General features: G+C 39.5%; 1 protein-coding gene across 12 annotated transcripts in view; it reads left to right on the top strand.

The window, feature by feature from the left end:
• ADGB (androglobin) overlaps positions 1 to 25,510 on the top strand; it is a 172,641-nt gene that overhangs the window by 78,763 nt on the left and 68,368 nt on the right. For all 12 annotated transcript variants that reach the window (XM_070603277.1, XM_070603275.1, XM_070603276.1 and 9 more), the window contains 10 exons: positions 1,047 to 1,137; positions 5,611 to 5,740; positions 10,091 to 10,124; positions 10,997 to 11,180; positions 11,591 to 11,654; positions 15,079 to 15,181; positions 17,253 to 17,394; positions 18,697 to 18,811; positions 22,207 to 22,374; positions 25,063 to 25,198. In XM_070603277.1, coding sequence (XP_070459378.1) covers positions 1,047 to 1,137; positions 5,611 to 5,740; positions 10,091 to 10,124; positions 10,997 to 11,180; positions 11,591 to 11,654; positions 15,079 to 15,181; positions 17,253 to 17,394; positions 18,697 to 18,811; positions 22,207 to 22,374; positions 25,063 to 25,198 — 1,167 coding nt within the window. The remainder of the gene's footprint in view (positions 1 to 1,046; positions 1,138 to 5,610; positions 5,741 to 10,090; positions 10,125 to 10,996; positions 11,181 to 11,590; positions 11,655 to 15,078; positions 15,182 to 17,252; positions 17,395 to 18,696; positions 18,812 to 22,206; positions 22,375 to 25,062; positions 25,199 to 25,510) is intronic.

The raw sequence follows: 25,510 nt of genomic DNA, 5'->3' as shown, positions 1-25,510 counted from the left end.
ATCCCCACCATGAAGCAATGCATGACCGTACTTTTAAACACTACATTTTAGTTAAATGCATAGAGCTACGCTTAAAACACTTGTTCATTCAGAGCACCAAGGAGGGGCTGAATGAAAGAAAACGTATTGAACATACAGCTATTTCCTGATTTGGCTGCTGATTGGCGTGTAATTATATGTAAGTGACTGCTTTCGTCAGCTGGGGAAGAAAACCTAAGGATTGGCGGGATTCCCTGATTTCAGTGCCCCACCTCGAGGCTCACCCCATAGTTGTCTTTCTTCTCTCTATTGGGTTTAGTAAAGTGAAAATTAATAGAAGATCAATTTAGAGATTGCCACGGAACAAGCACAGAAAAGTCACATGCACTGTGTCAGAGCCTCACTTTTTTTCCTCCAATGGGCATCCTTTCCGCCGTCGCAGGAGTTTTTGCTGAAATGATCATCCCTAATGTTTAATTTCAGTGTTCGCCATGTTAGTGCATGGGTTGTGTCCCACATCCACTGAGAATTTCTCACTGGTAGGTCAGCTTCAGACTCCTTCAGGAGTGCCCACAGATCCTTTCTTGACCTGCTTTCTTTTCTACTCATGAGCTTGACTTTGTTGCCTGTTCTGTTCTCCCACTGCCATCTCATGCCTTTGTCCACATTTCCTCTTCATGTCCTGAGCAATGTGGGGTAGAGGTTAACTAAGAGAACACATGTCTTAGTAAAAGACTTGTATAGAAATTCAATCCTGTACTTGAAACAGCAGCAAATGCCGAGCAGTAACTCCTGAAGACATTGCTGACTTTCTTCATCGAGACTTCATTGTTTCATGTTGTCAATGTGGAAAGCAGCTGAGGAGATTAAAGAAATCTAAAAGTGGCCGAATCTATCAAGCTTTTTCAATTAAAAAAACCATATGTATCCTAGTACGTTCCTATTTAACTCTATTGAAATTTGCTGGGTAAATAGTAATCTAATGAGAACTGCATTAAATGTTAAGTTCGGCGTGTAATCTTGGAAGATTTTCGTAAAAGTACATCACACTGCCTGTTTCTTTTCAGAATTGGTAATAAAGAAGCCTGAGCAGTTTCTTGAGATTTCAAGTCCGTTTTTGAATTATAGAATGACTCCGTTTCCAATTCCAACAGAAACGTAAGTACATAGCGTTCTTTCCCACAAATGCATCTTGCTCTCAAAAGAAGTATTTTGTGACTTGCGTGGTTAAAAAGAACAGACTAATGGGGGCATTTTGAAGAATTTTCATTTAAGAAAAAGGCCAAATATATGTATAAAACATACTACAGGATATTTCCTTGATCTGGTACAGGTTATGATTTCACCAATCCACTTATTCAACAAACCTTTTCTAGCCACCTTTTGTATGTGATTGTTATGGGCTGAATGTGTCCCCTTAAAATTCATCTGTGAAGCCTTAACACCAGTGTGGCTGTATCTGGAGATGGGGCCTCTAAGGAAGTGAGTGCGGTTGAATGAGGTCGTAAGCTTAGTGTCCTCAGAAGAGGAGACCAGAGTGCTCTCTCTCTCCATGTACTGAGGAAAGGCCACGTGAGGACACAGTGAGACAGCAGCTGTCTGCAAGCCAGGAACAGTCCTCATGGACACTGACCACGCTGGCACTGTGATCTCGGACTTCCAGCTTCCAGAACGGTGAGGGAAAAAGTGCTGATGCTTACGCCACCCAGCCCATGGCATCTTGTTGGGGCAGCCCCAGAGGACTAACACAACAGGGCAGTCTATTTCACTCGAAGGTAGAAAGATAACACACTTGTCTTGCCCCACATCGATATCAGCTTCTGGGGGAAGCTGGATATCTAAGTAAATAATTACAATAAAATGTAATCGTTGGCATTACAAAGGTATGTCCCAAATTCCATGGTTGTAAAACCCTCAAAGAACCTATTCTGCAGAAATGATTAGAGCCCTGAATACGGGAGTCCTGATGTCAGCGATGTGCGGGAGGCGGGAGAGCTTGCCGGCAGCTGTGATGCAGGTCACTCTCCTGTTGGATGTCATGGCTCTTCCTCTTCCTGGGGGAAGGGTTTGAGGTCCTACCCTGCCCCTCTTCCTCCATCACCCACGCGTCATCTCCCAATTTAAAGCTGCACTTCAGCCCTCAATGGAAGCTTTACCTGAGGACAAACTTTGCAACCAGCTGCTGTGAAGGGGACCGGATAGTTACAGCCTAGTAAAACCAGAGATAAATGTAATGTAATAAGATAGTGATATAAAGTGAAAGAAATCCTGCTGCCAAAATAACATGGATGACTCTCACACAAGAAAATAGACCAAAGAAATCTGGTTTAAAAAGTACGTGGTTTGGGGGCCGGCCCAGTGGTGCAGTGGCTAAGTGCACACATTCCGCTTCCATGGCCTGGGGTTTGCTGGTTGGGATCCCGGGTGTGGACATGGCACGGCTTGGCATGCCATGCTGTGGTAAGCATCTCACATATAAAGTAGAGGAAGATGGGCACGGATGTTAGCTCAGGGCCAGTCTTCCTCAGCAAAAAGAGGAGGATTGGCAGCAGATGTTAGCTTAGGGCTAATCTTCCTAAAAGAAAAAAGACAGTACATGGTTTGTTTTTAATTATTCTATTAATATACACTAAGAAAACAAAAACAGAAGGCAAAATATGGTGTGGGAAGTCACGACAGTAGTTATCTGTGGTGAGGAGTATGGGCCATGATGGGGGGGGTGCATCTGGCAGGGCTTGCTGGGTGCTGGTCATATTACTATCCTTTGATCTGAATAATGGTAATATGGCCATGTTTATTTGGTGATTTTTCATCATTTTACATTTATGATTTGTGTCCTTTTTGAATGTATTTTAAATTTCAATAAAACTTTATTAAAATTTTCGGATGGCCTATGTCATAGGTCACACATACAACAGCCGTTAGGTATGGTTTAGTCTTCTCTTAGATATATCAAAATCTATGAGAGGAATATAAGCATATAAGCTGATGAAGAAAAGCGGTCAAAATTTCAATCAGAAGTCTGCCCATTGGACTGTGCCACTTTTAAAGCCTCTTGACATCACAGCCGGTTAATTTACATTTAATGGCCTCTGTCGAAGTAGAAGACATTAGGGAGAGTCTTCAAATCTTCTCCCTTTAAGGCTCTTGTCATTTCTCTGCATCGATTGGACACTGAAAAGTGTTGGAGGAGACACCGTAGGCAGCGCTGGGAGACGGACGGTGGCCGTTAGAAGTGTCCAGCCGTGAGGGACAGCTTCATAAACAGAAAAGACAATTTACTGCTACTTTGGCTTGAAAAGTTTGTTACTGTTATAAAATTGTAAATCCAGTTTTCCTCAAACTTTCATTTTAACTTATAAGAAATCTTATCTTATACATAAATCTATCAACTTCCATGAAAGTTTTAAATAAATTTAGTTAGCAAAATGTAAGTACTTTAAAAGCCAAAAATCACAGCAAATAAAATCTTTCCAAGTATTTAAATCATCATAAAAGTTCAAATAATCAAAATCATTTATTTTGAGAACCTTAATTTTTCCTATAATACTATCAGTTGTTACAAACCAAAATTTTCTTATCCCTTTTAATTTAACAATAAAGCTAGAATTAAATATTAAGATATATATTTGAAAGCCTAATTTGTTGGATTATGTAACATGCTAAATTCTTTCATATATTAAAAATGCAAAGTACCACATATACACAGAATTTTCCTAAACCTCACATAAAAATGTTAACGCCTCATAATTTTTCTAATTAATTTTGTACTTAATGCTACCCACTAAGATGATGATTTTACCATTCTGATTAATTTTTGATTATCTGTCAACTGATGGAGATTGCGTGCGAATCAGAGACTTTGTGGGTCATAAGAACCGGAGCTGCGGGCCGCCGGGACAAACTTTCTTGTGGCTCAGAATGCCACACTCAGACTTCCAGAATCTCTACACCAACAGGGACCACAAATGGTTTGGTCTCATGACCTGAACTCTCGGGGTTACTCTCTTTCTTGATTGCCTTATGCCCCTTTCAGCTTTATTCCTTGATTAAAGTGGATGGAATTCTGTAACCCAGATCCAGGTGACTCCAATATTTGATTGGATCCAACTAGTCTCTTCACTGGTTGGCTCTGTTGTGAATTCCCGAGGATACTCATTCTATCTGGCACAGCCCAAAGCAAAGATAGGTGAATGGCATTTCACCCTGTCCGTGTGAAAGACACATCCCTTGTCGCCCTTTGCTGTACAGTCAGAGTTCTCCGGTCAGCATAAGCGCGAGCCCTTTTCCTGGCGAGCCCTTGAAAGTGACTGCTATCGCAGCTGCCTTTCTTCAGAGCGCTGCCACTGTCCCTACAGGCCGCATTTGCCCGGTCTCCGCTCCCGGTCTGGTTTGGGAGAATCAGAGCGTCACAAATGTGTTTGTGCTGCCCTCTAGTGGCAGTTTCAGGTAAATCAGAGAGGTTTAGCTTGAGGTGAATTAAGTTGTGTGAACTCCAGCAAGGAAAAATCTGAAAGTTTAGGAAATCTGTATACATGAAATTTAATTTTATCTTTGAAACACACTTACCAAAAAGATATATACTATAACAAATGCCTTTTTATTGCCCCTATAAATGTCTAGCTAAGGGAATGGCGATTTGGGTCACATCAGCAATTACTTGGAAGGAAATACTGTATGCTTGGGTAGCTAGTAGGAATGTCTCAGTTATAAACTTAAGCACTCAAGGCTCATAATTAAATTTTTGACTTGGAGTCCTATTTCACTGATACATTTCTCTGATATTTAGCTAAATCAATTCTAAATGTTGTCAAATTCCCAATATCCAAAGATGATGACCATAGCTTTAAAGTAAACAGTGTCCAGGAATTTTCTACACCAATGCACTGACTGACAGAGAATATTTCTTCAGTAAAATGGAAAGCAATTCAACGTTTTTAACAAGAAGCAAAAAATCATTGCGGATTGTAAAAAATGAGAATGATAAAATGAACTAAATCAGAACTTCCTATTGTTGACAATACTGCAGCTACTTAATATACAGTGGAATATTATTCAGCCATGAAAAGGAAGGAAATCTTGCCATCTGAGTGAACATGGATGGACCTGAGGGCATTATGCTAAGTGAAATAGATCAGACAGAGAAAAACAAATACCATATGATCTCACATATATGTGGAGTCTAAAACAAAACAAAACTCAGATATAGAGAACAGATTGATGGTTGCAAGAGGCAGGGGATGGGTAGGTGGACAAAATGGATGAAGGAGATCAAAATGTACAAACTTGCAGTTATAAGATAAGTCAGTCCTGGGAGTGTAATGTACAGCATGGTGACTATAGATAATAACACTGTATTGCATATTTGAAAGTCGTTAAGAGAGTAGTTCTTAAAAGTTCTCATCACAAGGAAAAAAGTTGTAGCGATGTGTGGTGATGAACGCTAACATGTTGACTAGACTTGTCGTGATCATTTTGTAATATATGCAAATGTTGAATCATGTTGTGCACCTGAAACTAGTATAATATTATATGTCAATTATATCTCAATAAAAATATAGCAGTTGTTTATCGGTAACTTCAAACAAGAGATTAAGGTAACAGAAGTTTTGTTTTGTTTTTTTCCATTAGTCAGTTTGTAAAATCTTTTATTAAGAAAGGGGTGGCTCCAAGATCTAGTCTATTTTCCCTTACTGAAAATGAAGAAACTGCCACCCTCAGCCAGACAGACTTAAGTCAATTGACGGCAACTGCGTCTCAGGTAACTGTGTTACTATTATCATTCATGTTTATAATTCTTAATTATAAAAGATTTTTTCTTAAACTGTGGAATATACTGTACATAAAAAGAATGTATAAGGTGCATCTGAACAGAATAAAGAATACTGTTAAAATAAGCTTCTTACGTATCCATCACCTAGATCAGAAAATGGAATAGTCATCTCGTATGGAAGTCCCCTGCATGTCTCTTCTGGGTTGTATTTTCTATCTGCCATTCAGAGTTTGGTATTAGTCAACTCTATACTCTTTTCTTTTCTTTTCTTTTTTCGGTTAGGAAGATTGGCCCTGAGATAACATCTGTTGCCAATCTTCCTCTTTTTGCTTGAGGAAGATTATCCCTGAGCCAGCATCTGTGCCAAACTTCCTCTATTTTGTATGTAAGATGCTGCCACAGCATGGCTTCATGATCAGTGTGCAGCTCTGCACCCAGGATCTGACCCAGCGAACCCCACGCTGCCAAAGCAGAGCGTACAAACTCAACTGCTGTGCCACCAGGCCAGCCCCAACTCCATACTCTTCCATACTCTTTTAATTTCGCCAATTATGTATATATTTATTAAAAATATTAGGTTAGTTTAATTGTTAAATAATTTTATTTAAATGGGTTTTTGTATGAATTCTTCTGGGACTTCTTTCACTTAACATGGTTGACGAGATTCGTCTCTTTTGTTGCCTGTCACAGTTCATTCATTTCACTGGTTGAAGGTATTTATCATCTGACTAGCCTGCCATTTTTGTTTCATCTTTCACAATGTTATTGACTACATTTGCTGCTTCTTGTTTCTTACTGTTGCAAGCGATGGCACCATGACCATTGTTGAATGACCCTGTATACACGTGCACCTAGCTACGTAAAGATTATTACCACTGAGGTAATTGCCATGACATATACAACTTTTCTTATACAACTTTTTGTAGAAGCTAATTCCTACCTTTTTTCATTTGATTGCTCTTCTAGGACACCTTGGTAGGCCGTCCCAAACACCAAAAAAATAAAATCCCTCTAAACACCGTTTGCCACACAGTCAAACACATCAGATATTCTATAAATGCCAATTGTTTTCCTGGAGACGTCACCCCTGGAATCCTTTGCCCTCTTGCTCCAGTTCAAACTAATGGAAGCTTGCACCTCTTTCCTCTGACAGATTTCCTCTTTTCTGGAAAGTATATTCTCCGAGTTTATACTCTAACTTTGATGGGGCACACCTTGCAATACTTCCTGAGAAAAGACGTAGGAGCAGTGAAAATTATGAGAACTTGTATGCCTGCAGATGTCTCTATCCCACCTTCCCACCTGATGTATATTTTGGTGGGATATAGAATTCTAGTTTGCAAGTCGTTTCTTTCAGAATTTTTGAAGCTCTGCCTCGATCCCTTGTCTTCTACTTTCAAGCATTTCTCTTTTTATTTAAACTTATTGAACATCACTCCCCCCCGACCAAAGAAGAGTGAACTATGTTCATCACGTGAGGTGATGGATGTGTTAATTTTCTGGACCCTGGATTCTATGGTGTATGTGTACAGCACAGCACTGCTCTGGAGAGTACAGACGACACTGTGATTCTTGATCCTTTGCATGTGACTCTCAGTCCTCTCGGAAAGTTTTTGGACCTTCTTTTCATCCTTAGAATAATAGAATTTCACAATCACTGGCCTTGGTATGAGTTTTTTATGTGAACTGCACTGGGTTCTCCATGAGCCCGTTCAACCTGGAATTTGTGTTTTTCAGTTGTAGGGAATTTTCTTATACAGTTCCTTGGGAATTTCCTCTTCTCAGTACAATAATATTAAGTACATTCACATTACTGTACAGGCAATATCCAGAACTCATTTCATCTTACAAAGCTAGAACCCTATACCCACTAAACAACAATTCCCCATTCCTCCTCTCCTCAGCCCCTTAAAATCACCATTCGACTTTTTGTCTCTATGAATTTCACTACTCTCGGTAACTTATGTAAGTGGAATCATACGGTATTTGTATTTTTGTGACTGGCTTATTTGACTTAGTATGGCATCTTCACAGTTCATCCAGATTGTAGCATGTGTCAGAATTTCTGTCCTTTTTAAGGCTGAATAATATTCCATTGTATGTAAATACCACATTTTGTTTATCCGTTCGTCCATCGATGAACACACTGTGAGTGAATAATGCTGCTATGAAGATGAGTGTACGACTATCTCTTAGAGATGCTGCTGTCGATTCTTTTGGGTATATACCCACCTGTGGAGTTGTTGGTCATATGGTAATTCCATTTTTAATTTTTTCAGGAATTTCCATACTGTTTTCCATAGCGACTGTATCATTTTATATTCCCACCAGGAGTGCACAAGGATTCCAATTTCTTCATGTCTTCACTAACTCTTATTTCCTGTTGTCGTTTTTTAATAGTAACCATCCTAATGGGTGTGAGGTGATATCTCTTCGTAGTTTTTATCCGCGTTTCCTTAATGATTAGTGATGTTGAGTATCTTTTCATGTGCTTGTTTACCATTTCTATATCTTCTTTGGATAAAGATTTATTCAAGTCTTTTGCCTATTTTTCAGTCAAGTTTTGTTGTTGCTCTTTGTAGAAGTTCTTTCTATATTCTTGATGTTAACCCTTTATCAGATATGTGATTTGCAAATATTTTTCCCATTCTGTAGGTTACATTTTCACTCTATTGATTGTGTTCTTTGATGCACAGAAGTTTTTAATTTTGATGTATTCTAATTAATCTATGTTTACTTTTGTTGTCGGTGCTTTTGGTCTCATCTCCAAGAAATCATTGCCAAATACAATTTCATGAAGCTTTTGACCTATTGTTTTCTTCTAAAAGTTTTCTATTTTAGTCTCTTAGCCTTTTGTATCAACTTACTGTCCAAGCTTTCTGTTGAATTTGTTTCACTTTTCCTACTTTACTTTCTCAGAGCTCTCTCTTGTTCTTGATTATATTTTTGTAGAATCTTATTTGATAGATGAATATCCTCTCATCTTTCTGATGTTGCTAATTTTAAAAATTGCTGTCCATATTATTGTTTTTGTTTTCTGTGAACTTCCCCACCCACATCCATTATTTTCTTTCTTTCATGTAAGAATCTTTCCTTGATTGTCGGGTGACACTTTGCTGTACACAAGTATTTAAGGAATTTCTGACATTAAAGAGCTGCTGCTGGGAGCAGCTTTATAACATGGATACAGCTTGTCGAGTGGAGACTGTAATTTAGGTAATTGGGAATGAATGAGCTTCATTTGGGGGTGAGATTAGCTCTGAATGTCAGATTCCCTGGGAGTTTCCCTGTCTGTGATCAGCTTCTCCAGTTAAGGGTCCTCTAATCTCCCTGGTGGGGTTGAATGGGGTCACGGGGTTGATGTACACTTGTCCACTGAAGCCCAGCAGCACAGAGGAGCTGGGAGTTCCGAGGTTCAGCGTGCGGTCTTTCGCTTAATTCCTCTCCTCTCTGTACATAGCCTCTTCTGCTTCCCATGGTATCTGTGAACTCACGTCCGGAGATTTCTCAATTACTTTCTCCACTTGAAGCAACTTTTAGTGTCCTGGTTAGGCAGAAGAGGGCTCAGTGCTAAACCGGAAGGAATGAGGGAGAAGAAGAGGGGATTTGTCTGTTCCTGATATAGACATACATCCCAATCTTGTGTTGTCAGCCCAAATCTCGTTCTCTCCTTCTCAGATGCCTACTGATTGTTTCTGGGGTCCTAAGGCATGGCTGGGCTTGCTTCTCACTAGTCTTTAGTATCCAGTTATCTCTCCTCTCCTGTCTGCTCCATCCGCTTTACTTGAGCCAAAATATTGTTGACATCACCCATTATTGGTCTCTATGAGTTTGTGCCATTTTATCTTTTACACAGAGAAAACTCAGTTGTACATGTAAATTCAACTTAATTTCCCTGTTAAAATTTTGAGGAACAACTTTTATAATTTGAAACCAGTCTTTCTAGGCTCTGTAGATTAATTGTGAATTATAATCTCATTATACTCAATCTGTATTAATGACAAGTGCCTCATAATGAGTAATATATCTGCTTAGAGATACTGTTTTAATTTGACTTTTATTATAAGATTCAATCATATGATAAATTCACATATTCTTTGTTTAAATGTCATAAGCTTAAACCCTCAGCCAATTATTTAATTAAATTCACATCTTTTGAATTTTAAGGTTAAAAATAAATTCTCTGTTTTACTGTATTTTTTAGTAATTATTTGCAGAAATCTATTTCTTCAATGTTTAAAGATTATTAATTCTTTTAAAAACTTTGATGCTTTAGAAAGCTGTAGTATTTTGTTAAATTTATAAGTGGTTTCTTAATGCATTCCTTTCAATTCACAGGGTAATCTTGCTTCACAAGTTACATCTGGAAAAGGTAAATTAGTAATCTCATGATTTTTTTCACAGACATCAAAGCACAAAGGGCTCTCTGCTTCTTGAGATCTTTTCGTTCTCCCTTCTCCTGGCTCTCAGCCTCTCTCCAGTGACTCCTCTGATGTGCTGAGTCTAATTTGCTCTGGGCTGAAAAAATCAGATAATCTCTCTTGTTAAACTCAAGCTTAAAGTCAAAATAAAAGATGATCTGATTAAGGCCCATGAGTAAAGTTCATGTGTTTTAATGCATGCGTGCTGTGATCAAAGTGCTGAAACTACTACGAATTCCTCAGTTCCTAACTAAGAACTTGGCCAAGCTTCAAATCCAAAAAAGTATGTGGCATGTGTATATATAAAATTGGGGTTCACAAAGTGTATGAGAACTTTATGCATTCCTTGATAAACATAAAATAAGATCACAGAATCACTAACAATAGGGAGTGATTAAGTGGCTTACAGAAATGCATTTATTGCAATAAAACTTTCAAATTTTTCTTTCTTCTTCTGCTGTCAGAGCCATCCCCTCTTATATGACTGTCTGTCTATAGCATATTTTAAGTACGAAAGCTAGCTAACTTCTGTTATATCTATAATCTCTAAAGAATGTGTGCACAAACTTATGAAAATGATTTCAAAACTTCTGAACACTCTATTATGAGGATAAGTGATGATTGAATTCTCCCCAGTGTATGAAAATGTGTCTCTGTATGGACCGCCACAAACTTGAGGCCTGCATGTAAATGATTGTATCAGTAAATGTTTTTCAAAATAGACTTTGATCTATGAGCTTCCCACTACAATTTTCCGTATCTTAATAACTTCATATTTAACAACATAGATGTGTTTGACATATTTACCTTCTACTCTGCACAGATGAACTAACAGACCTTGGAATGAATGACGCAGCTCATCAAGCTGAGGGAGTCGGTTTAGAAAGAGATTTGGTCAGCCAGGTGACAGAGTCACAGGAAAAGTCACAGGAGGACCTTATAGCAATAAATAATGGTGTTTCTAAAGAAATATGGTTAGATTTTGAAGACTTTTGTGTATGCTTTCAGTAAGTATAAATTTTTTGTGTGTATTGAATATAGTGGATATAGAAGCTACTAATTTTTAGTTATCACTTAAGAGAGTTAAGCCAATATTAGTCTAGTGTTGATATAATCTCTCAGAAAATTTCAATTCTGCGGTACACTGTCATCACCTGTAGTCACCATGTTACACAATGGAACCTCAGGCCTTCTCCATCTTATAACTGAGAGTTTGCACCCTTTACCAACCTCTCTCTATTTCCCTCACCCACTAGCCCTGGAAACCAATTTTCTCTCTCTGAATTGTTCTTATTTTTTAACTTTCATGTGTCTTTAACTTGTTCTGCCTGTAATTATTTGATTCTAAGAAACTTAACGTGTAGTACTAGTCTGTTGTGTATAATGGCAATAATCCTTTTTAAATAATGTTTTTCAGGAATATATGTATTTTCCACAGGCCAAGTTCATATTGCTTGACCTTTCAAAAAACAGAATTCAAGGTAAAAATATTATGATCTCTTCTCTTTCTCTTCTTATATTTAAAGTTTTAGTAGAATCATGCTAGTGAAAAACATCTTCAAATTTATCAAGCATTTCTAAACTTGTAACATTATCGTATCTAAAAAAATAATTATTAGGATCTTCTACTAATCTATTCTCCGGGAAATGAGCAAGACTTCGCCACCTCATACCCTTAATGTGATCCATCTGGTTGTCATAGTAGTTCAATTCTGAGCTGCGTTATTGTATAAATTCACATTAAGAAAATTTTGATTTATGAATTAATGAAAGAGAAGCACAAGTAAATTTATTATATTTGATTTCAATTAGTGTTCACCAAATTGCGTGCAATTCCTACAACATGAGCACGTTTTCACTACCATTTCTGTTATTTTTGCCCGTGTTCCTCCCTCTGGCCAGAGTTCATTCCCCTTCATGCTTATTGTTTCCACCTGGCTAATGCCTAGAAGCCCTTCAGAGCAGCATGGCTGTCCTTGACCCTCTGAGACCTCCTTCCCTGTCCATAGGGTCTGGGTGAGGCACGTATGTACCAAGTATGACTCATCCTCACCCAGATCTTACCTCCCTCCATCCTGTCTAGTTACTTCTCTGTGCCCCTCCACCTCCCTGCCCACTTGATGTCAAAATCTGTAGAAGGACTCTGTCTTTTTGTTCAATTGCAATACTGGTCCTGGCATGAGGCAGGAACTCAATAAAAAGTTGTTGAATGAATGAATTAACAAATCTCACATTGAGTGGAATTTGGGGGAAAAATATAACACGTATTCTGGAAAACTAAATTGTACTGAAATTTGCATGTTGCTTGTATGGGGCCATCCAAGCCCAGTGATAATCCCACACCTCCACCAGCAGTATGCAGAGCTGGGGGAAGCAAGGAGTCTTGGAGATGACTTTTCCCATCGCACTTGTACTAGATGAAAATGCAGGCAGAGAAACCTTTTGAGCATCCTCAAAGGTGCTCTCTGTATCTGGTGGCCTGATCGGAAAGTAAGGATCAGGTCTGTGGTAGTGGCTGGACCCCGGGAGAAGGGGCCAGAAACGGTCCAACCAGTGCTGAAATCTATCTGTAAAACACCCAGAGGAATGCTTTGACTTACAAAGATAACAAAACTGTTCATTTAGAGTAACTGAGCCCAGAGTACGGTATGAGAGTAGTATATGGTTTATAGTTAACTTGGGCATATTTATATATTCGAACAATTGGCAATAATAAAATGACAGTCATTTATAGGAGCTTACTCTGTTGCCAGCCTCGGTTCTTTGTTACATGAACTCCTCATAGCATGCCCTATGAAAGGATTATTATTATCATCATTTTTCAGGTAAGGAAACTGAGGCAGATCAAGGCGGAGTAAATAGCCCAGGATCACAAAACTAGGCAGTGGCGCAAACATCAGGAGAACTGGCTGTCTGACGTGGCGCCCATGCTCTTCTCCTGAGCACACCTTTGGGAGAAGCAGAGGAGGATCTTGGGGCCAGCTGCCTGGTTTTGAATCCAGGCTCCACTTGGGGTGGGACTTTGAGCAAGTTATTTAAGTTCTCTTTGCCTCAGTTTTGTTATCTGTAAAATGGCAATAATAAAAGACCTATGTCATTACAGTTTAAAAGTAAGTGAGATAATGTATGTAAAATGCTTGGAGGAATGCCTATCACTTGGCGAAAATAAATGTTGGCTGTCTTTATTATTACTAAAGGCAGTTTGCATATCACCATCCTAATATCTATGTGTCTGTGTTTGGAAAATGGCCAACTGTTCTTTATTCTAATCTTATTTTTTTTAAAGTGATGGTAAATATAGGGGGTTTTTTTCCTTTTAAAGTCCCAACTTGGCAAAATAAAATGATGACATCCCTATATGAGTCTCTTCACTCTTTTGAAATTTTTTTAGCATCAATGTTGTGAGCAAACAATAACTTTTTCTTAAAGGTTTTGGAACCCAAACTTAACAGCCTTTAGTATGGCTGAAAGGAAGGATGGGTTGTGGACTGAAGCCAGGTATTCCTGATTTTAGTGGCCACAGGCGCTGTCAGCTGAACTGGGGGCAAGGAGACTGAGACCTCTCCTCTCCCCACTCCTTAGAGGATCCATTGGTGCTCAGTGTGGGACCTGGGCTGGGCGCTCTCAAAAGTGCCTTGTGCTGGCACCAGGGCAGAGTGCCCTTATGTGGTCTCCAGGGCCACTCTACCCCCAAATTCTCAGACTCTTAAAAATGACAGCAAATGAGCTCTGTGCAGAAACTCCTCCTCAGGCGAGCACGCTGGGCTGGCAAATTCAGGGGCCTGTATAGTCTTAGATAGTGAATATTTGAAACAACTGTCTCTATCACCCACATGTTGCAGCTAAAAGGAAACAAATGAAATAAAGTGCCAAATGCTAACTATAGGAAAATATTGGGGAAAGCAATCACTTAAAACATCATTACATTGTATCAGGCATTGCTAGCAATCTTGTCATAATGAAATAATATTTCCTTCTTCACAGTACTACTAGAGATTTTTCTTTCATATTTTAACTGGCTATTTAAATATTCTTGTAAAATAATATGGAAAGCTTTTAAAGTATAACTACAATTAAATTCATGTAACACGTTTACCACATACCATCAGTCAAATCACATTGAAGCACTGAGAATTGGAAAGGCAATGATAGCATAATAGTCGAGAATACCAGCCTTGGGGTCAGGTAGATAGTTTTGAATCTCTACTTTTGAATCTCAGCTTTGCTACTTGCATGCTCTGTGACCTTTGGCAAGTTATTCACCCTCTCTGTGTTTCAGTTCCTTCATCTATAATTATAGATACCAATAGTACCCACATAGGATGGATTGAGATCATGTTCATGTAATTCTTATGTGGTTTTCCTTTAGGGGAACTTCTGGTTTTACTCAGGGCTCTTTTGCATCTCCAGAACAAAAATCCAGTCTGGTGATTAGCATACAATGGATATACTTCTGAAGATCTCGTAGAAAGAAGGAACAGAAGGTTCATATCACATGCCACTCTGCAAAATCCCTTTTAACACGCTCTTTAGACACTTCTGTTCTCTACCAAAGCTACCCTGCGGCCTGTCTACTTGTCAGGGACCCGTTCTCTGAGCACTGCTCGGCCCCGGCCCAGTCTCCTCCTCTATGTGTGATTTCTGGAACAGGCGTATCCTTTTTCTTTACTCATGGAGAAGAGCTGTGACTCTCTCTGACACAGCAGCCAGTTTCACACAGGCCCTGCGGACCCAGCTTCCATAGCCTGTTGCCAACATTCACCTGGTATGATCTTCTTCATATCATTGAACCTGTACAGTACTTATTGTGGTGTCTAATGCTAGGTATTGCATTATTTTTAGAAGTGAGAAATATAGCATTAATAGACTGATATTAAGTACAATGGCTGGTCTGATTTCTTGCAGTTCTCGGATGAACGTGTGTCCTACTATCTGTTTGTGGATAGTCTAAAACCTATTGAACTACTGGTTTGTTTTTCTGCATTGGTCCGCTGGGGAGAATCTGGAGGTAAGAGGGCTCTAGAAAATTACAGTCTTAAAGCCTGGCTCACTTTCAGCCCAGGGGAAATGCAGAGGAAGATTTTTAGACTCTGGATGAAGGAACATATTCCCTCTCCAGACCCTGTGAGGGAGTCACGCTTACACCACATCCTATGAGCGTCTTACTTCTCCGACATCAAGGGTTATGCTCTCTTGGCACCTACACCCCTACTTGCTGTAGTCGTGTACTCACCTCTTTGGCATGCCTACTCATTGTTTTTCTTTCCACCTATATGTGCTATTCTTGATTCTTTCAAAATCTATTAAAAAACATGAATACTTTCTTCTTTGATTTGACAATTCTGAAGATCTTTTCCTCTATCCCACCTTGGGCCCCTACTTTCATGAATATACTTTAGAATTTACTGTACCATTTGCTATATCATCCCAATTTCAAGCTCTCTGACCACCATCCCCTGACTCTCCAGTTCACTGTCCCTAGAACTCCCGCTCCTACAATTCTTTGACTCCTCTGGGACCACCACTGGCTCTGCCACTTTTTCTCTCTCCATCCCTCTCCTCACATTCTTATTTCTCTCATTCCCAACATGGGTTCCGTGATCCACCATTGTAATTGTACCCACAACGCAATTGCTCTTCTTACCCTCTCATCTTACCTTCCTGGCAAAATCCTAATATTGGTTGAACCCAACAATTGAACTCTACACCTAACTGCGGTTGCATCAGAGCAGCTGAATGTGACTAGAGGGGGAAAAAAACCAGTCATATCAGCTAGCCCCAGTTTAAATTGGGGACCAAAGATCTCAGAAAAGCCTCTAAGCTTGCCACCATTTCCCTAGTTCCTTCATGTTTCCCAGTCTCACTCTCAAGGATAACTATTTCGAACTTTGAAGTCACTCTCCTCTCTCTCTCGCAGTCTCTGACACCCACTCTTGTCCTCACTCATTGTCAGTTGATGACCTTGCTGCTGTTTCCACAGAAGAGACAGAAGACAGCAGAAATGGTCTGCTTCATCTTTCCATCAGCAACTCTCCCAAGCTCTGGTCAGCCTACCCTCCCATCTGAATGGATGGACTGTCCTGCTCCTTTCTATGGCCAACCCTTTGCACACACATGCACATATGCACAAAGCATCATTCCTTAATTCTTTGGCCGGTTTTGTTAAAGTATTTACCTCTAACTCTAACAGTACCTGGCACTGTAGAGGCTCACTAAATATTTGCTGAATGCTTCATATTGAATGTTCCCAACTTTGAGAACGAGGACTATGATTTTTCACCAAAATATCCTCAATGTTTTGAATGGTGTCTGGTGTATAGCAGGTGGGTGATAAATGCTTGCTGAATAAACTTTCCAAACTTTAGTGGTGTAAGCATAGTATGTCTACCTACCCAATACCTCCTAAGCCACACCATGTCCTAGAACATTCTATTTGCGTAGAGGTGTTTCAAGTCATGCTGTGGCCTTATGTCCTCAGCTTGAGTGTTATGTGGACATAGGGTAAGGAATATATTGCCCTCAGCTACTAATGAAGCATGGTCCATATTCTTTATTCTTTTTAAGAGAAAAACTTGATATTAAAATTAAATTTTTGTTATTTGCTATTTCTACACATGGCCAAAGCTAAGAATCAAAGATCAAAACTTAAGTAAACAATAGGGTATTTTGACCTAGCTTTGCAAATATCTTAGGAAAATCTCTTATTTTCCTAGATGTGGTGTTTTTCCTCCTTTAAAATTGCAACTAGAGGGATAGTGTCATTACAGCTGTAGATAATAAAAGCGATGGCATACTACCCCGAGATGCTCCTGTCTGTCCTCCTCTTCCTAACTTTCCCATTCCTGGTTTCCTCACCCAAGGGGATGATTATGAGGAGGAAAATAAGACAAAGGAGGAAGGTCTGGGTTCCACCTGAGTATCACTTCCAATAGTGATTTATCAAGAGTAATGAACATTTTTAGAATATCTCTAATTCCTGATTTTATTATTACTGTTAATGTTGTTACTGGAAAGCAATACCAGTGAAGGCCAACTATACTCTCACAATCAAATTTTAATATTTTTCACTTTTCCTAAAGCTTTAACAAAAGACAGCCCTCCCGTAGAGCCTGGACTACTTATAGCTGAGACAGTTTCTTGGAAATCTCTGAAGCCAGGCAATCTGGTTCTGAAGATTCATACCTATGCCACCAAGGCTACCATTGTTCGCCTGCCTGTCGGGTATGGAATGGCTTCCTTTTTCCCATACTAAGAATTTTTTGAAGACTTGGAAACTATTAACTACTAAATAATTAAACAATACGGAATCTGGGATGTTGTTTCTTGAAGTGATTTCATAAGGCACAGATCTATCATTGTGATTCTTGAGAAAAATAATTCCATGAACAGGTAAACTGAAGAAACGCTGTACATTGAATCTCCTCCTAGAAGATTCATAGTTGCCAAGGAGTCTGGTAATTTCTTTAGTGAAGAATACGGTTTAACTTATTTAACCTTGCATTTCCATAAATTAATTTATTATGAATTCTTTTTGTTTATTTATTTATTTAAAATTTTTTTTGGTGAGGAAGGTGGGACCTGAGCTAATATCTGTTTCCAATCCTTCTCTTTTTGCTTGAGGAAGATTGGCCTTGAGCTAACATCTGTTGCCAATCCTCCTCCTTTTGCTTGAGGAAGATTGTCGCTGAGCTAACATCTGTGTCAATCTTCCTCTGTTTTACATGGGATGCCACCACAGTGTGGCTTGACAAGTGGTACTATGTCTGCACCCAGGATCCAAGCCTGCGAACCCCAGGCCACTGAAGCGGAGTGCACAAACTTAACCACTATGCCACCAGGCTGGCCCCAAAAATCCTTTTTGTTTTCCTGGAAATCTTACTATCTTCTTTAGCAAGAACTGTGATTTTATTTAAAAATAGATTGGGAAACATAGCATTTTCCTCTACCAACCAATCTATAGTTTTACCTGTAGTTTGTTTTACTAGATTTTATTTTTAATTAAGGTAAAGTTTGCTAAACAATCACATTTTCCACTTTAAAGAAAATATACATAATCAAAAAGTTTTCTTGATTTTGGTAAATAAAAATCAAAATATTACCTCATATTTCAGATGAAAGAAATATTTTTGCTGGATTCCCCAAGATCAATCATGCTAATTCTATGTGATAGAAAATGACTATGAAGTCTACAAAGCCCTATACCACCATGAATTATTGCTGTTGTCAGGGAAAATTCAAGATGAGTGTTTTGCAATGTGACTTCAGTGTATGGGGATATCTCCAGCGTGTGCAAGTTTGTCATTTAGTGTCACTAGTTTTGTCTGACGTAATTAGTGAAATGTACATTCCATGGTCTCTGAGGGTTCTTTTGGAGTGGGAATTCGAAGGTCTTTATTATATCTATGTTAAAGAATGCAACTCTTACTAACATTTGACTTCGAGCGCAAAATGTCATCAAGAAACTAACAGAGGCAAGGACTACAGTGAAGGAACAGGTCCTCATATGTCCGCCATCCTCTTTAGGAGGCACATGCTGCTCTTCACTGCCTACTCCCCGGTGGGGCATTCCATAAACATCTGCAGCATGATGACTTTCGTCGTTGGGGATGAAGATGTCGTGCTACCTAACTTCGAGCCGGTAAATATTTTAGCAACTGTGAATTCTTTTGTGCCTTATTTTCAAAGAATTTGAGCTAAACCATATTCCTATTTTTGATTCAACTTACCCATTTTTCCCTTTTAAAACTATTAAGTATATTCTTCAAGAAATTCTCACATACGACAGGTACAATAAACTCTGTAGGGATGCAAATAAAATCATTTTAGTTTTTCTCCAACAACTACCTTCACCTCTGCTCCATTGAATCCCCTTTCACATCTGTTAACATCCCATGTAGATCCTATAGTATTTTTGGTCTTTTGGGGGGTATAAAGCATCAGTACAGTCCATTTCAATGTAGTTTAAAATTTTGGTATCGTAGGCTCCATTTAACCCTTCCTTGGCCTCAGGAATTCGGAGTGGTTGTCTCTGGGATACAGGAGCAGAGGATCCAGAGAAGGTTCTGTTGCTTCTTCATCTCCTTTTTCTCCTCTTTGTCTCTCCTTAATTTCTCTTGCTCCTCTGCTCTGACAGGATCTGAAAGAAGAGACAAGGGGCCGGCATCTCCCCTGAGGTCCTGTCCTGGTTTTAGTTGTCCTCAAAAGGACATCCTCTTTAGAGATGTAGGCAGGTGCATTTTTGGGGCAGGTGCATTTGGAGGGTCTTGCCCCGCATGATTGAGCTTTACTCCCCTCCCTCAACCCATCTCCACGTAGCACGTCCTCATATTAATGAGATGGGATCCTCTCAGCCAGCCAGTAAACTTCTTGGCCAGGATAGCAACAAGATGGCTCCAGGCCAGCTCCCTTAAGCTGTGTTTCTGTGGCTCGGACATGCTCCATTCCTGCATTCCTGCCTTTCGAGGCAGTGTTTGTGCAGGATTCCCCATGGCTGCCTCTTCTCTTTGCTGCACCACCTCTCATCTGTCTTCTCCCTCTCCCTCAATGGACGCAGAAGGAAGCCCACCTTATAAGTAGATTTCCCTTATTCCCTTAGTTATGTTTACCCTACGTATTTTAAATTTTTGTTTTGTTTTTTCTTTAAAAAAATCTACTTTAGATAGCATAGATTATCTAGTTTGTTTCTTTCTTTAGGTGATTTAACTGTCTAGATGTTTAGTTATTTTGGTCTGTGAACTCATATTTCCCTGGGGTTATCAACTCTTCCATCTTATAAAAATTATTAGGGCTCAAGGCCAAGCCCCAGTAGTCTTCAATTCTAATGAAGAAGCAAAAGGGGATGGGCTGGTTCAAGAGCAGACAGACTCAAGCTCCTCAGAGCGGTACTTGATCACTCCCAATGCCAAAGCCGCCAAGAGACCAGACAACTTTTCTGGTTATGGTTTCACCTCAGGGAGAAACACCGCAGAGAATAGTCTTTCCCTAGGCTTTGGGGAGTTAGGGAGGAGGTAATGGAGAAGCCAGCCCTGGTAGTCTGATGGTTAAGATTCGGCCACCATGGCCCAAGTTCGTTTCCTGGTCAGGGAACCACACCACCCGTCTGTTGGTCCGTGTCATACTGTGGCAGCTGCGTGTTGCTGTGATGCTGAAAGCTATGCCACCAGTATTTCAAATACCAGCAGGGTCACCATGGTGGACATGTTTTAGCGGAGCTTCCAGACTAAGACAGACTAGGAAGAGAGACCTGGCAACCCACTTCCAAAAAGATTGGCCATGAAAACCCAATGAAAAGCAGCAGAGCACTGTCTGATAGAGCCCTGGAAGGGGAGAGTGATGGCACAAAAAGACCAGGCAGAGTTCCGCTCTGCTGTGCACAGGGTCACTGGGAGTCGGAATGGACTTGACGGTACTAACAATGGAGATGCCTTAAGGTGGCACGTCAATTATATCTGTTTTCGACAGCTTCTCATTCCATCAGGAAGTCTGGGCTGTCTAGGCATAATAGCTGCTGGGCCATCCCTCGAAATTTCTGCAGAGAACTGTGGAGCAATGATTGCTCCTGATTGCACCATGACGCCCACTAGAAAAGGGGGAAAAAAAGGCTTTACAAAGTTTTCCTCCAACTTCACCCTCTTCATGGCACCTCCAAGCGCTGTCTGCTTTGGGCACCTCCTCCACCAGCAACTAACTACCCCCACCACACACACCAATCAAGATAATCTGCAAACTCCTCAGGGTTTTCTTCTTCTTCTTCTTTTTTTTTTTTTTAACTACAGATTTATTGAAATTTCTTTTCCCCCTCCAGCTTTGTTGAAGTATAATTGACAAATAAAATCGTAAGAGATTTAAAGTGTACATCATGATGGTTTGATATACATACACACTGTGAAAGGATACCTACCACCCAGTTAATTAACACATCTATCACCTCATATATTTAGCTTTTTTTTTGGTGAAAACATTTAAGTTGTACTCTCTTAGCAAGTTTCAATTATACAACGCAATGTTATCAAATATAGTCACTTTGTTATACATTAGATCCTCAGACCTTATTCATCTAGTAACTGAAAGTTTGTACCCTTTGACCAGCCTGTTCCTATTTCCCCCACCACTCAGTCCCTGGCAACCACTTTTCTACTCTCTGTTTCCATGAGTTGGACTGTTTTTTTTTTTAGATTCCACATGTAAGTGATAGAATGCGGTATTTGTCTTTCACTTGGCACAGTGCCCTCAAGGTCTATCCATATTGTCACATTTGGCAGGATTTCCTTCTTTCTTGTGGCTAAATAACATTCCTCTATCTATGTCGCATCTTCTCTACCCATTCATCCACTGATGGATGCTCATTTGTTTCCGCATCTTAGCTGTTGTGAATGATGCTACAATGAACAAGGGAGTGCAGATATTTCTTCAATATCCTGTTTTCATTTCCTTTGAATATATGCTCAGAAGTGGGATAGCTGGATCATATGGTAGCCCATTTTTAACTTTTTGAGGAACTTCCATACTTTTTTCCATATCCTTATCTTGCTTTTATTGTTTCCTCCCAGTTGATAGCAAGAGGGAGCCAGAGCCCATGCTAGTTCAAACTCTTGTCTTTTGATCTTTATTGCTCTCCCTCTGAACTCCTCTCTGCCCCTCGGTCATTGACCCCTGCACAGTTTTTGTCAGACTAGTTCTTGCACAGAAGAATTCTTGTCTAATTCTTGACTAATTCTTGTCAGAAGAATTCCTGGACATTCTTCACAACTAACTCTGGATATTAATCCAGTGGAGAAGTTTCCCCTGGCCCCCAATATTGGGTAGTTGTTCTTCCTATGTGTTCCCACTACAGCAGGAATTGGGTTCCTTGTTTTAAATCTCTGAGGCCACAGCACCCAGCAAGATGCTTTGATCTCATAAGTCCACCAGAAATAACTATCGAATCAACCATAGAGTAGAGGTTTACTATAACCACAGAAATTAAATTTCTGTAAACTGATTTACACTTGAATAAATGAGAGTGACACTGGCTGCTATGCTCTGTCTTCACAGGAGAGCTACCGATTCGCAGAGCAGTCGCTAACCATTTTGAAAGCTGTCGGAAATGTGATCGCTCATTTCAAAGATAAGCGCAAACTTCCCAGAGCTCTGAGGGATCTGCAAACAGCTCACTACCCTTTGCCCCTCCGTGACAAGGAGCTAACTGCCCAGCACTTCAGGGTAAGCCTGCTCGGGACATGATGTTCCCAGGAGGATACTTTCTATTCAAAATGATATATCTTATATTAGGTGACCCCCCCCAAATCAGAGCCTGAGAAAGTATTTTGGTCAGAGACTATTTGGGAAGTGACTTCCAGAAGCAGAAATGAGGGAGTGGGAAGAATGAGATGAGAAAGAGAAAATTATTCATTAAATGATGTGATATCTACTGCTGTGGGCTGCTGGGGCTCAATCATCCAGGGGGGTCCTGGTAAACTTTATAGGACATCACTCAGAAGGTCCCGCTAAAGGATGGGGGATTGTGACGCTTATCCATCAGCTCTTTTCCCACTGATAGATAGTTGTCCTCAGAGGCATTAACTTCATGACAGTTAAAACTTGTACCTTTGCTGGGGCTGAGTAGCATCCTGGCTTCACAGAAAGCCTGGAGGAATTGAAACAAAGAGACTTTGTGGTACCCTCTAGGTCCATGTTTTTGAACCTGAACACTATTGACATTTTGGGCCAGATGACTTTTGTTGTGGGGCTCACCCATGCACTGTAGAATGTGTAGCAGCATGGCTGGCCACACCTTCTAGTTGCAGGTAGCACATTGTTGTGACAACTAAAAATGACTTCAGACATGGTCAGTTGCCTCTTGGAGAGTAACATTGCCAGGTTTAACAAGTGAAAACAGAGGACACCTGGTCAGATTTATTTTTTATTAAATACTGTATTCATATAACTATAACATATATTATATAATATATGTAAAATATTATATATATTCATTATAATATATAATATAAAATATTTTATTAAATATTTTATTTTTTAATATTTTCTTATTTTTATTTTCTTGGTTCACAGCAAAATTGAGAAGAAGGTACAGATTTCCCATATACCCCCTTCCCCACACAGGCACAGCAGCTCCCACTATCAACATCCGCCACCACTTGGGACGTTTGTTAGAATTGACCAACCTACATTGACACATCATCACCTCCCAGAGTCCATAACTTACATTAGGGATCATTCTTGGTGTTGTATTCTTTATGGGTTTTGACAAAGGTATAATGACATGTATCCATCACTATGATATCATGAAGAATATTTTCACTGCCCTAAAAAATCTCTGTACCAAACCTGTTCGTCCTTCCCTGACCCCAACTCTTGACAACCAGTGGTCTTTTTATTGTCTCCATAGTTTTGCCTTTTCCAGAGTGTCATATAATTTGATGTAGCCATATACGGTATGTAGCCTTTCCATATTGGCTTCTTTAACTCAGTAACATACATTTAAGATTCCTCCTTAGTATTTACTCAAGGGAATTGAAAACTTATGTCCATAAAAACATCTATTCACGTATATTTATAGATGCTTTAAAATTACCAAAACTTCGAAGCAACCAAGATGTCTTTCAGTAGGTGAATCGATAAATAAACTGTGGCACACCCAGACAATGGAATATTATTCCGTACTAAAAAGAAATAAGCTATCAACACATGGTTGCTATTCTCAGTGGCATGACTGGATAAATGGAATCCTCAGCATTTCAGGATAAAAACCATGAAAAAATTTGGAAGAAGGAACACGTGTTCTTGTTGTCTAAAAACCTTCTGTCAGTTCTCTTTGGTAAGATCAAGAATGAGTCAGCATCAACACTTATTGAATGGGGGTCAGTACCTTGGGAAAAACCCCAGGGACAAAACTCAAACGCTCTTTAGGCAATGATGCGTCTTCAAAGCTTTTGACAACATGAAGGACAAAATTGCATAGGAAGACACAGATGTTAAGCATTTTCTAAAAGTGATTTACAAGAATAGGAGTTTGAATGTGAATAGTTTTGAAATACTTAACCAACTTATGCGGCTTATTTTTTCATGTATGTTTCAGTGTGATATATGATGAAAAAGCTACATTCAAATAAATCTAAAAGAGCTTTTCAATAGGAAGTACATACTTAAGATAGTGATTAAAAGCTCTAAGTACCATATTTTCTTTCTTGTAGCACATGAAATAATAGTGTGTCTTATAATGGACGGCATCTTAAAATCAATGAAATATTGTATTTAACATGCTTAAGCACAAGGACCATATTTTCTATCTTATGATATGTCTCCTAAACCAGTTTATTTTTATATTTTGATTGAGGGTACATTATAAACATTGTTGTAGTGATTAAATTTTATTAAATTAGAAAGAGTCAAAGGATAAATAATTTTGCCTTATTACTGAGTGAGTGGGACTTTGAAGAGTATCTGTTAGATTGTGTATATATCTGAGAAATATATATTTTTTTATTTTTAGAGTATTCAAAGTTATTTTAGAGTTTCTCTTACCTCTAGGTCAGAACCTAGGTAACAGTATTAACCAAGGTAATGGTATTTTCTCGGTTTAAAAAATATACTAGGGGCCGACCCCGTGGTCGAGTGGTTAAGTTCACGTGTCCTGCTTCGGTGGCCTGGGGTTCACCGGTTTGGATCCTGGCATGGACCTAGCACCACTCGTCAACCCATGCTGAGGTGGCGTCCCACACAGAAGAACCAGAAGGACCTACAACTATCATATACAACCACGTACTGGGGAGCTTTGTTGAGAAGGAAAAGAAAAGAGGAAGATTGGCAACAGATGTTAGTTCAGGGCCAATCTTAAAAAAAATTGTATGTATATAATATATACACACTAATGTATTTTGTCTTTTTCAGGTTTTTCATATTTCTTTATGGCGTTTACTGAAAAAAACTCAAATAACAAAACCTCTTGCAAACTTCAAATTTGCATTCCGTGCCATGGTTCTGGACTTGGACTTACTTGATTCCTCCTTGGAAGATGTTTCTTTAGGTACTGATTAATGTTAGGTACTTAGACGTGGGGTTTCCCAGCCTTATGTAAGATACGTACTCTGAGACAAGTGCACTCAGAGCTTTCGTGGAGCAGGCTGAACAGATCTGCATCAGCATCGTGGCGTTCAAGCCGTGCCCTGGGATGCTCACGGGGTTCCAAACTTCCGCCATGTGTCGCCGAGCCCCCATACTTCCGGAGGAGCCCAGAATTCCCCTGGTTCATTTGTTTCGGACCTTAAAAAATAGGAAAGTCGCCAGTCCGTACAGTACGATTTGAGGAATTCTGGGAAGATTCTCCGATCCAAAGAAC

Source organism: Equus przewalskii, chromosome 32, assembly GCF_037783145.1.
Source record: "Equus przewalskii isolate Varuska chromosome 32, EquPr2, whole genome shotgun sequence".
In the NCBI taxonomy this organism is placed as follows: Eukaryota; Metazoa; Chordata; class Mammalia; order Perissodactyla; family Equidae; genus Equus; species Equus przewalskii.
The sequence above is the reverse complement of the archived record's forward strand: the minus strand, read 5'-3'. Positions and strand labels throughout refer to the sequence as shown.